We start from the raw sequence: 12,593 nt of genomic DNA, 5'->3' as shown, positions 1-12,593 counted from the left end.
TTTCTCATATTTATGCACCAATGGTGAAAAGTGTTTAGTCTTTGGATTTTCTTTTTGTCTTAAAGCATGAGAATTATTATTAGTTTTCTTTTTCATTTTCATTTATGACAACAGAAATGTCAAAATGAGAATAAAGACTGTAGCCACACTACATGAGGAACAAAAGACCTGCTTTGTAGTGTACATATCTACAAACACAGGAGAGCAGAGAAAAATAAGTGCGAAGAGAGGAACAAGTAGAGTGAGAAATAGGAGTCAGACAGTGATAAGTGCACAAAGGTAACACAAAAATTAAATTAAATAAAACTTTCAATATTTCACCCAGGATCTTTTTTGTTTTGGTTAGCACAATACCAACCAAACCATTAAATTTAAATAATTCTAAAAAGAGGATCCTGCCTTGTCAGGAGGGGCATTTGGGTGAACCTTTCCCAAGAAGTTGAGAATAAGACAGAAACAAAGTTGAGATAAATTACCTGTCCATAATCTAGTCTATCGGAATGACCAAGACAACATCAAATGAAGCGTCTTAAAATTGGACAATACAAAAGCTAAATGTACACAAAGTTTTTTCAACCTACCATACTGTTTAAATTCATTTCCAATGCAACAATCTACTTAACACCAAAAATGTTCATATCTATCATAAATACAGAAGGTTGTTTTTTTTTTATCAAAACTCTTTTTATCGCCCGTTATTATGTCTGCAATGCTCTCCTTGTCTGGGTATAATGGGATACGACCCCCCCCCCCCCCCTTTAAGAGGATTTCCAATGTTAAAATCAGAAAATCATTAACCCTTTTTGAATGCCCAGAAATAATGCCTTATTAAAATGCATTCAACTCAAAACTTTCTGTTATTAAATCAAGTTCTGAAAGAAAAAAAATGCTTATCTCCTGTTGGAAACAAAAGGTGTAAAACATGGATTTCTGTAACAGAAAAAAAAAAACATCTGTGAACTGTTGACCTGAGAATAAAATAGACATTACATTATTCTTTTACTTTTGCGAGCCATTGGTATCTGAATGCTTAAATAGCAAGAAAACTGATAGACTATTCTCCCATACAGTACATACTGGCTTTTTGTGACTGTGCTATTAAGTAGAAATTATTACAAAACAAAGGGACAGCTTGTTGACTCGTATTTCTTCAAAAGGGTTCTTGGGCCATTTGTCAACTTTGAGGCAGTCCATTTCCATACAGTACAGCATTCCTCTACCATTACCCAAAACATTACTGCAGCAATCTTTTCTATTCTCATATATTAGTATGCATGTATTTCAGTTGAGTAAAACAAATATAAAATAACAAAACGAAAACCAGCATGTTGATATGGGAAAACAATCCACTAACATTTAAATTTTTGGTTACAAGCTTTGGAATTGCAGTTAGTCTTTACACATCTTTTTCTGAAATTGGTTTGTATACTTTTAATGTATTTTTAACATTGCTGCTTTTTATGTTTTTTCCATTTGTGATTTTTTTTGTCTTTTTTAGTGTTTTTTAAATATTGTCCATCACTGAAAGCTCTTTTACAATCTGATGGAGTCTGTTTCTACACTAGCAAGATTACTACTACAACTACTACTGTCTTTGACAAAGCCAGGCTGCTGCGGCTCCTCCGCCGTCCTGCCAAGCCTGTTTGCTGACTTCTGACTGCTGTCAGAATCAGACTCGTCGGTAAAGACGTCTGTTGGTATCGAGGTCTGAACTCCTGAGGTGCTCAATGAACTTGAGGTAACCGTTGAAGGTGAGGACATAGGAGGAAAAGAGGAGGAAGTAGAGGAGGGACTGGCATTGGGCTTCCCAGCTAAAGCTCTGGAGAAAGGGGCCTGGGGCCATGGTTTGCCGGCAGCTGTGGTGTTGAGAGGGGTAGTAGAGGAGGAGCACAGGGAAAAGGAGACAGCAGAGGATGGCATGGTGGCTGATGTTGTTGGCAGGGGAGGGGGGCTGCTGATAGGATGAGTGGCAGACTGCGAGGTAGATGCGGTGTTAGGATTGGGGAAGCAGGCTGAAGAGTGAGGTAATAAACTAGTAGCGTGCTCTTTGGCATTTCTGGCTGATCGCTTGATTGTTCTGTGTTTGTGCAATGCCGATTCCAGGTGTTGACTGAGTGCTTTCTCCCCATCCAACGTAGTGTCACAAGCCAGGCAGTCATAGAAACTTCCAGCCCCGGCACCTACGCCACCAGGGACACACAGCAACATCTCTTGCAGGTTTGCCACAGACTGACCGAAAAAACAGTTAGATTTAAGATGGGAAATAGCTGCTTCTTCCTTGGTGAAAACTGCTTGACACTTGCGGCATGCCAGTTTACTCTGCACCTTGGGGACGATGTACTGGTTTAGATGGGGGTCCCCAACTTTGCCATCCATCTCTTTCTGCTCAGAGGGTAATTTATCATGAGAGGAGGAGGATGGAGAGGATGAGGAAGTAGGGGGTTCACTATGGTGTTTGCCCTTTTGCTCCTCTGTTTTCACTGGATCCTTTGCAGATTCTTTGCGATCCCCCAAGGGTTGAGGGGGAACTGGAGTTTGGCTCGCCTTGGGTTGCTGGATCTGCTGAAGCTGCCGCTGCTGTTGCTGTAGTGCCTCCTGCAAGCTCTGCTGATATTGCTGGTAATGCTGCAGCAGGGACCCTGGAGACAGGCCCATCAGTGCTTGTGACAATGCTGGGTTGTAAGGGAAGAGACTTTCCATACCATACATTGGTTGTAGGTAGCCCCCTTGGAGAGCCCCAGGGATCTGTGGGGAATAATACGGGGAAAAGCCAGGCATAAAGTAGGGCAGGAACTGGTTTGTGAGGAGAGCTGTGGGGTCTGATGCCAAAGCAGCCTGCAGCGCCTGAAGCTGGGCAGGGTCTACCACATACTCCATGCCAGGTGTTGGCATAGAAGTGGCAGGTACAGCTGTCTCTGGTTTCTCTTTCTTGGCACTGGCAGCAGAAGTGGAAGGGGCAGGGGTACTTCCAGTTGATGATGGGGTTGAGGGCTTCTCTGTCTTTTCCTTGGACTTCTCCTTCTCTCTTACCCTCTCAGCATCACGTTCTTTGGGGGGTTCAGGCCGGGAGCTAGACTGGGTGGTTGAACAAGTGGAGTTGGATGTAGAGGTCGGGCTTGAGTGGGAAGCAGATGTGTTGGTCTGGGCTGGGCTGGATGCCGCTAATGACGATGAGGAGGGAGGCTTGTTGGGTAATCCAGATGTGGGGAGGCTCGGTGAGGGAACACTGGCACCAGGCATGTTCAGGAGGTTTGAAGGTTTTGGAGGAGTTAAAGCTGGAAATTTTCAAATACAGACAAAAATGTAAGACTTAATAGGTATGTTTCTTTGGTGACTGCACATTTAGTTAAAAAATAATATTCAACAATATTATCAAATAATAATAATAATATATCATTATATGCTATATACACAGAAGAGGTAAATGAAAATGGAATGATAAAAAGCTTATGTCATTTTAAGCTATTTGTCAATTTTGTTATGTACATGGACTGTAAAATAAAGATGATGTAGCTTCTGGGTCTGAAAGTGAAGCCAGTGTTGAAATGCCTTAAACCTGCACTTTCTAATGTCCAGGAGGGAGCATGTTCACTGGTTTCCAAAAGAAGTCTGTTTGTATAGAAGTCAATGAGAAAATTACCAAATTACACCTTTTCTCACTTAATTTATTACCTCAGTAAACATGTTCCTAATGAGTTTGTCTCAATAGCTAGTTTCAATTTTTTTTCAAAACAAAACAATGCTCATTTTGTAAATTATGGCCCCATTAGGTGAAAAATAGATGTTAAAGCAGGTAATGCTTTAGGTTGTAGCTACCTTGATGTGTGGCCATGCTAGCAACAAGATAGAGGTACTGTGCAGGCCTACATTAAAAAAAGCTGTGAACTTGTTTTTAAGTATTTAACCCTTTCATAGTGTGTTCTTACTTCATCAGAGTTCAATGTAACTTTGTGGTCGCCTGAAAATGTCTTAATCAGTGTTTGGTTGCACCTTGCTAACGTTAGCTAGTGTTAGCTGGTAATTAAAGGGAAACTGGTTTTCAACCAGCTCTATGTCACCGCAGCGACGGACTGACTGAATGGAAATAGCTTTGGAAAGAGTAGAAGTTCTAGTGGTTACTGTTACTGGGTTTTACATTTAGGTACAATATGTGACTACTGAAGTTAGTTACATTTCAGTTGAAAAACACATCTGCAACTCTCAACCTCAAATTTTAGCTGTTAATCAGTGAATTAATCCAAATAATGTTGTACCTGAATTTGATGAGTTAAAGCTGGAAAGAGAGGGGCTGCCAACCCCTGGCAAAAGGACAGGTGGGATGCCCTGCAGATTTGAATAAGCTGACTGGAGATTCAGAGCCTGCATTGCGGGGTTATCAAACAAACCCTGCTGCTGCATGGCCTGCTGCTGTGCCAGTCCTAAAACTTCATTGGCCTTCTTAATGCGGTCCATCTCTTGCTGAGCCATAAGTTGGCGGACAGTGGCGGGGTCAAAGTATTCTTTTTCCTTATCAATCTGGCTGCCAATGGTGTCCTTCACCTTAGAGATGTGTTGCTGGGAGAAAATGTGATCACGAACAGAGAGGCGAGCACTGTATTTGACACCACACAAAGTGCATTCAGTCTTCGGCCCTTCATAGGATGTATGATTTATCCCGAAGTGCTTAGCCATGTTGAGCTTTGCCTTTTTCTCCTTGGCACGGGCATTTTGAAACCACACCTGAACCACTCTCTTTGGAAGTCCAATGTCATTGCCAAGTACCTCACATTCTAGCATAGTGGGAGTCCTGTAGTCGTTAAAACAGGATTTCAACACTTTCAGCTGGAGGTTAGTCATTTGGGTTCGGAAGCGCTTTTGGCCGGGTCGATCTCCGCTGTCGATACTCCTAGTACCTGAGGCTCCAGGACTTGGTGAGCAGGGGTCAGCCAGGCTGGATGTCTCACTGTGATCAATTATGTGTTCATTTTCATAGTCCTTAGCATAATAGCTTGTTGCAGGGCTTACCAACCCTGAGGACATCTGGTCATCAGTTTCAAGGATGGGGGCTATGCCCCCAGACTTAGACAGGTAATCACCGCTATTGTGGCTGTGCTTTGCATCAGCACTGTCATTATCAGCATTGGCCTCATCACCTGTGGTTGTGTCAGTGATAGCTGTATTCACAGAAGAGCAGTCATCATTATCCAGTTTGCTGTGATCAAAGCTTAGGTTCACAGAGGACATGGTTGCAGCCTCAAAATCTTCCATTCCCTCAACTTTAATGGACGAGGGGCTCAGTAGAGCCCTCGGAGACAAATCCATGCCTTTGTTTACTGGTGACATAGAGGAGCTTTGTCCATCACTGTTTGACGGGGCCATTTGGGAGTAATTTGATGTCTCTAGAACATCTAATTTTATTTGCATACCCTCCTGTTCAGGTAGCATACCAGCAAGAGCTAAATTATATCCAGCACGTTTGGCTTCATGCCAGTGACGAGAGCGAATGTGTGCCTCAAGGGCAGTTTTTGCTTTAAAAAGAGCTCGACAAAAAGGGCACCTGCGATGAGCTTGAGCTGGCCCTACTGCTCTGAACTGACCTTTTCTCTCTCTAGCTCTGGTATTTTGGAACCAGACTTGTACTACTCTCTTTTTTAATCCCACCTCATGAGCAATGTGGTCAAGCATTTTACGTGTAGGATTCGAATCTAATAAATACTTCTGATAAAGGATCTCTAGCTGCTCAGGTGTGATGGTGGTTCTGAGCCGCTTGTCTCTCTGTGGCTCTTCTCCGCTATTTGTGCTGTCATTCTCTCCTGGGCTAGTGCCCGCTTTCTCCTCTAACTTCCTCTTCAGGGAGTTCATGGTGGAAGTGGGGGTGGACGGAGAGGTGGCAGAGCTGCTGGGGATCTGTGGCATTGCCCCAGAGAGTAGCTGACTTGCCAGAAGAGGATTGCTGGGATCAAATAGCATGAAAGACATATCAATTGGACGGTCTAGGAATTGAGGGTGGATGAATTGATTTTGCACAGAAAGGAAGTGTAATTGCTGGTGTTCCTGCCAGTGCTCAAAGGAGGGGAAGCCAATCTTGCACTGCTCACACTGATACTGAATCATCTGTTGTGCCAGCTGTGTGGTCAGGTGTGCATTGAGGCTCATGTGAGGGCTTTGTGATGAGGCCTGGCTTGTTTGAGAGGCTGAGGGACCACACTGTTGTTGTTGTTGCTGAGAGAAGGAAGTAGACAAATGTTTGATGGGCTTGGAAATAGTTTGAATTTTATCTTCTCTCTGGGGTCTATGGTGTTGTGCCTCAGATTGGGGTTGATGCACAACTTCCTGCTTAATCAAGGTTTGGTTTTCTCGTGGATCAGCAGAAATTTCTGGTAACTGCTTGGGCTTCTCATCATAGAGGTTTGAGGTGGATGCTGGTGATGCCTCCTCTTTCTCAGTGGATGGGAGGTGTGAGAATGCTGAAGTGGAGGGTGGAAGTGGGCAGAGACTTGAAGAGGAGGGCATTGGGGTGTGACAGGAAGAGCCCGAAGGAGTATAACAATCATTGGGATAATCCACTGAATCCTCATTTTGGCTGTCATACTGTCCATCCTCATCTTCATCTTTGTAACACAACTTCTTTTGGTGTTTAATTAGGTCGAATATACGCTGAAAAACCAGACTGCATTTCTTGCACTGGTAGTTCAGATTTGAGGTGCGGATATAACGATCATTTGACAATTCTCGTCTTTCACCCTCTTTAGCCCCGTCGCCCTGATTTTCATAGTTTTTTCTTGCCTTCTGGCGAGCATTTTGGAACCACACAACAATAACACGAGTTGGGAGGCTCAGAAGGTTCGAGAGCTGTTCAAATTCATCATCTTTAGGATAGGCATTGGCATCAAAGAAGTCTTGCAGCACTCTGAGCTGGTAGTCAGTAAATCTAGTCCTGGATGATCGCTTACTTCCATAATATTCTTGTTTTAGAGGTTCAGGGGAAGGAGGTTTAGAGTCAATTTTTGTGTCTTCTAAAGTTGTTGTTGGTGGATTATTGAAATTGTATGGTGAGTCTTTGTTGCGCTGTCGCTCCTTAAAAAGCGTGTTTCTGAACCAGTGCTTTATGACTTTTTGTGGTAGCCCTGACTTGTCTGCCATCTCTTTAATCTGCTCCTCATTTGGTGAATTGTTGATATCAAAGTACTGTCGCAGCACCCTAAGTTGGTCATCTGTGATGCGTGTCCGTGGCCTCTTGTTCTGCTGCTGCTGTAGCATGGCTGGTGTAAGCTGTTGTTGATAGAGCTGGGCCAGGTCTGAGGCCAGGCTTGGCTCAACAGATTGTAGCTGCGGCAAGGACTGAAGAGACATGGACTGCATCATGAGTGGCGAGAAGAGGGGCAAATCCATTGCCATCGAAATTTGTGCCATTTGAACTTGTGGCTGAGGGGTAGGTACAGTTGGAGGTGTGAGCGAGGCAGCAGAGACAGGGATATTTGGTGTGGGAGCTCTTTGGGGTGGGGGAGGAGGCGGTGGAGGTGGTGGTGGAGGCTGTGGAGGAGCAGGAGCAGCCTCTGGTGTAGGGGGTCTCAGAGGATAGAGTTTATCATATTGCTCTCTGTATTCCTTGGCAAATCTCTCAAGGGATCGAAATGGAAAGAAAGCCTGGTGGATATGCTCCTGGTGACTCTTTAGAATCAGTATGTTGGAAAACAGCTTGCCACAGGCTTCACATTCCAGTTTCTGTAATCCCTCAATGGGGTCCACCACTCTTGTTATCCCACCTGGATCACTTGATCCTGTAGGTCCAGCTGTCCTTTTCTGTGCTTTCTGTTTATTTTCATTGTACTGAATTACTAACTCAAACCCAAAATTTTCCAGCAGGGCTTTGGTTGCATTTCCTCGAGCATCAGAGGCAATCCTTGGTGGCGGCAAGCCAGTATCATGGTTGATGTTTATTGAAATATGCTGCATGTCCTTCTTTTCGCTTGGCTTACTGTCTGTAGAATCTTTGTTAACATATTCTTCGTTTTTTTCACTTGTGCCCTTATCTCTTTGTAGTTCTCTGTCTTTCTCATTCTGAGAGGAGGGAGGTCTTTGCTTTTTTTCAGCCTGCTGGAGAAGAGCTGCACTCTGCTGCAGCAATGCCATCTGCCCCTGAGCCGCCTGCTGCTGCTGCTGCTGTTGTTGTTGCTGCTGCTGCTGTTGTTGTTGTTGTTGATGATGTTGATGTTGCTGCTGAAGGTGGTGGTGCATCAATTGCTGCTGCAAGCAACTCTGCTGGGCTGAGTTTTTTAGTTCTTCAAGCAGTGAAGAGGTGGATGATCCTGTTAGGCCAAGTGCAGAGTTACTGATGTTGATCTCTGGGTTCAGCTGAAATTCTGCACCAGGGATATAGAAAGGGAATAGCAACTGCTGCTGCTGAAGGGGGAGAAGTGCATCAGTTGTCATTGGGAAGTGCTGCAGAAGTGCTGGGTTGAATAGCTGTGATTGTAAAAGAGCAGTCTGCTGCTGGATCTCCTGCTGAAGTTGGGCTTGAGCTTGGGCTTGAGCCTGAGCCAGTTGCTGTTGTTGCTGAAGCTGTTGCTGCTGCTGTAGTTGTTGTTGTTGTTGTTGTTGTTGTTGTTGTTGTTGTTGTTGTTGTTGTTGTTGTTGTTGTTGTTGCTGCTGCTGCTGTCCCCTAGCAGATAGCATGTCGGAATATTTAGACTTTTTTACTTCATGGTTCTCAGATGGTGAGGAATGGCAGCTCACTGAAGAATTCCCCAAGCTTTCAAGGCCATGAGTCTGGCTTACATGGTTTCCTCCAAGAATACTCTGAGCTGTTTGAGATCCAGAAGAACTGTGATTTGTAGAGCTAGTAGTTGAGTTGCTGGCTGGACTAGATGTTGAAGTGGTGATGCTGGACCCCCCACCACTTAAACCAGTAGCACTCACAGAGCTAGGAATCCCTCCTGCTGCTTCAAGTTTTGCTGCTCTAGCCTTGGTCTGGTGTAAAACAGAGCGCATGTGGATCTCCAGCGTAGAGCTCTGGCTATATGCCACATTACAGGTGCTGCACTTGAATGGCTTGTTGTCAGGGCTGCTGGTGGGCTCAGGCTGGCCAGTAGTGGACTCCTGAAGAGCCCTCTTCACCTTGTGCAGGTGGGAGACAGAGTTATAGTGAACCAGAAGAATGTTCTTCTGTGTAAAAGACTCTTTGCATACGGTGCACTTGAAAGGACGAGATGGATCCAAGAACTTCTCCATGGTAAAGTTTGGCCCCTTTCTGAACGGCAAAGCACGTTTAGGTTCAGATCCAGAATCTTCCTGCAGTGAGCCAGAGTCACTGCCTGTTGGGCTTTGTTTTTCCTCTGGGTCACTTTCATCTCCCTCTTTGTAATCTTCTCCAAGACTTCCATGCTCCTCACCAAGGGATGGGTCACTCATAACCATAATGTCACCATTCATCAATAAGCCCCCATAGAGCTGCTGGATATCAGCTTCACTCAGCTCCAGGTGGCTGGTTTCTAAATGTTTCTTCAAGGCCTGTAGTGTTCTGAAGCTTCGTTGGCAGAGGCAGCACATGGTGGCTGCTCTGATCACATGGTACTGTGAATGGAGCTGTAGTTTCTCCACAGTCTTGAAGGCCAGGCTGCATTGGTTACAGCGGTACTTGTAGACATGGCGATCTGAAACAGGCAACTGGGGCCTTTTGTTGTGAACCTCATTGAAGTGCATCTGGAGGGAGTTGGAGGACTTGAACACTTGATTACAGCCTTTCTTCCAGCAAAGGAATCCTGTGGCATCATCCCTCTCCGACTGTTGATCTTCCAGAGGTGACTTGTGAGCTTCAGCTATTTCTGTAGGGATTGACACCCCCTTCTCTGGATCAACCTCTGATGCATCTGTGCAAATAAACCAAATGAAGAGAGAAATTTATTAGTTAAATTTTTCCGCAGTAAAATTAGCACTCTTGGGAAGGTGAAAAAAATACAAGGCCTATGAATACCAACCATTAATATTATTGTCTTTTTGTGAATGAAGGGAAAAAAGTGCGTTGTATTTCATTGTGCTGTCTGACAAAAATGTAGTGAAATAACTGCCAATACAATTATTTTGTAAAACACTAAAATACATGAACAATGATTCTACCTGTCTGTGTATGCACAGTTATAAAATTATAATGTTTAGTTCAATCTAATTTATTTTACACTCAACCATGATTACCCAATGTGATAATATGCTCATTGCAGAACACTTAAGTTACCGCAATTGATTTGAAAACATCAAGCAGGAATTTGTATGGAATAAAAAAGTGCCATGGTTCACCCCAAAGTTCTAACAGTCAGATACTAACCAGCTTGCTTCTTTGATTCTTCAGAGTTAGAGTTGGCTGTAGCATGAGGGGTGCTCTGGGACTCTCTGTCTGGACTAGGTACAGGTATGAACATGCTTGCTGGCAGTACTTCAGATGATGTTACCTGCAATAAACAAAGCACAAAGGAAATTCGAGAGTGAACAAATATCAATGAATGATAATTTAATTTAATATTGTACTTTAAATGATTAAAGGAATACTACAGATACATTCAAAAGGATACACAATGCAGTTGCAAAGAAATGGATTAGACTGGATCAATAATTAATTTGCATATCACTATTTTCACTGTACATCTCAACTAGCACACATGTAAGTGTTCATACACACAATCATAGCCACATTACTCATAAACATACTATATACTTTCACAGATGTTTTAAACTATTCACAGTCCTTTGCTGCTGCCGCCAATGGATGATGGACTTCATGGACTTGTCGTACAGTATATCAGCCAGCTCAAAGCTTTATGAAGGGGACTAATAAAATAAGTCTAATGAAAAATAATTCTCAGTAGAACAGTTGTAAGTGTCAATTTAAAAAAAACATCAAGAAGAATTGCTAAATTAGACTGTGTGTTCTTAAATAAAACAGTTAGATAAAATAAAAAATAGAGGACACATTTCATTGCTGATAAGAGGGTATGCATTTTAGATTTGGAAAAAGTTTTTTCTTTTTACTTTTTTAAATTTGAATATTTCAAGGACAAATAAGTATTGATTGAAAAAGTACAGAGAGGAAGTCAGGTTCTCTCTCTGCTCTCAAAAGGTTGGAATCAATCATGTGTGAACGACAGCCACCTCTGTTTATCCTGCTGCTCTCCTCCAACTTTCTTCCTATTTCCTCTTTGATGACCTTTTTCGACCTCTAATAAACTAATAACTACCTGATAATTCATCAAAATCACTAATTAACTGTTACATTTGTAAAAATAATCATCAGATGAATCTGGGTAAGGTTTCAAGATGAGGCCCTGTCTTGTCTGTCTGTCCTGCATGTCAAGTCATACCACCCCAGCATTTCCCTCCTCGTTTCCCTTCTGTTATGCTGGTGAACCCCAATTTTAAGAGGCTTCTCATCTTTAATTCTTAGCCTAAAGAAATATGTAGTCCTTCTATAAAGCCATATGAGTGGCATGTAAAAGTAAATGAATAATAAAATAAATGTGAAAATATAAAAAGAAATGAATGAAAGACTAAATAAGTAAATAACAAAATGTGGACAAAAAATCATTACACAAATGTTTTTTCCGTTATTTGTTCATTTCTTTCTGTATTTATTTATACATTTTATATACTATGTATATTTTTATTTTATTAATTTTATCCCTTTATTTTTACTTTGGCTTTTCCCTATTTCTTATAATTATTTTCTTATATTTTGTTATTTGTATTAATATTTCCACATTTCCCTATACCATTACAGATGTATTCTTTTTCATGGCACTCCTATGGCTCCATACCTTTGAAGATATATTTAATCAAGACGCCCTGAAATGATGGTCTCAAAGATTGCAGAATTGAAAAGCAGCAGATCAGTATGGTTAATACTTTGGTTAATTTACCATACGGTATCTGCCATATGCTTTCTAATTTCTCCTCTAATAGGCACAGTGAGAACACAGCTGAACATACTGTAGCATTTCATATAGCCTGCAGGCCAGATCCAAATGGAGCAGAATCCTCCTCCATTCAACAAGAGTTTCAAGGTTAACAGTTAACACTTCCCACCGCAAAGTGCAGACTATATTTGGTTAGTGTGGTCACAGATTTATCAAAAAACATTGAGCCATTTCCTTCTTTGTTTTTGTTACCTCTCTATCTCGTCAAAATGAAGATTGGAAAATTAATGCAACCAGCATTTAAAGGGACAAAACAAAACGCAATGATTTACATTACAAAGTGGACTGTTTCTAGACAACTGCTTCATTAGGCGATTAGTAGAAAGAGCAGAGTATCCCAAGGTCACTTTTAATTTGGACCGCCTAATTGGCAAACATAGTTCAAAATGACTATCATCCAGCCAGACTCAGAATTAATGAAGCACAATTATTTTCATTATCCCTATCTTACACAGACATAAAATGAGACATAGAGTGAGAGAGGGATGACTGGGGAGTGTGTGTATATATTTTATATACATACATACATACATATATATATATATATATATATATATATATATATAGAGAGAGAGAGAGAGAGAGAGAGATAACAATATATAATATATACTGTACTATATATAAATGTACTGTATATGAGATATAGAGACA

The 12,593-nt window shown here is 42.1% G+C and overlaps 1 protein-coding gene across 3 annotated transcripts in view; it reads right to left on the bottom strand.

The window, feature by feature from the left end:
• Positions 1–816: 816 nt before the first annotated feature.
• The window catches only part of zfhx3b (zinc finger homeobox 3b), a 136,772-nt gene continuing 124,995 nt past the window's right edge, over positions 817–12,593 (bottom strand). For all 3 annotated transcript variants that reach the window (XM_083921357.1, XM_083921358.1, XM_083921359.1), the window contains exons 9-11: positions 10,301–10,424; positions 4,254–9,848; positions 817–3,275 (exon numbers count right to left, since the gene is read on the bottom strand). In XM_083921357.1, coding sequence (XP_083777483.1) covers positions 1,534–3,275; positions 4,254–9,848; positions 10,301–10,424 — 7,461 coding nt within the window. In that variant the 3' untranslated portion in view covers positions 817–1,533. The remainder of the gene's footprint in view (positions 3,276–4,253; positions 9,849–10,300; positions 10,425–12,593) is intronic.

The sequence above is a fragment of the Echiichthys vipera genome (genome assembly GCF_963691815.1).
Source record: "Echiichthys vipera genome assembly, chromosome: 1".
Lineage (NCBI taxonomy): Eukaryota > Metazoa > Chordata > Actinopteri > Perciformes > Trachinidae > Echiichthys > Echiichthys vipera.
The sequence above is the reverse complement of the archived record's forward strand: the minus strand, read 5'-3'. Positions and strand labels throughout refer to the sequence as shown.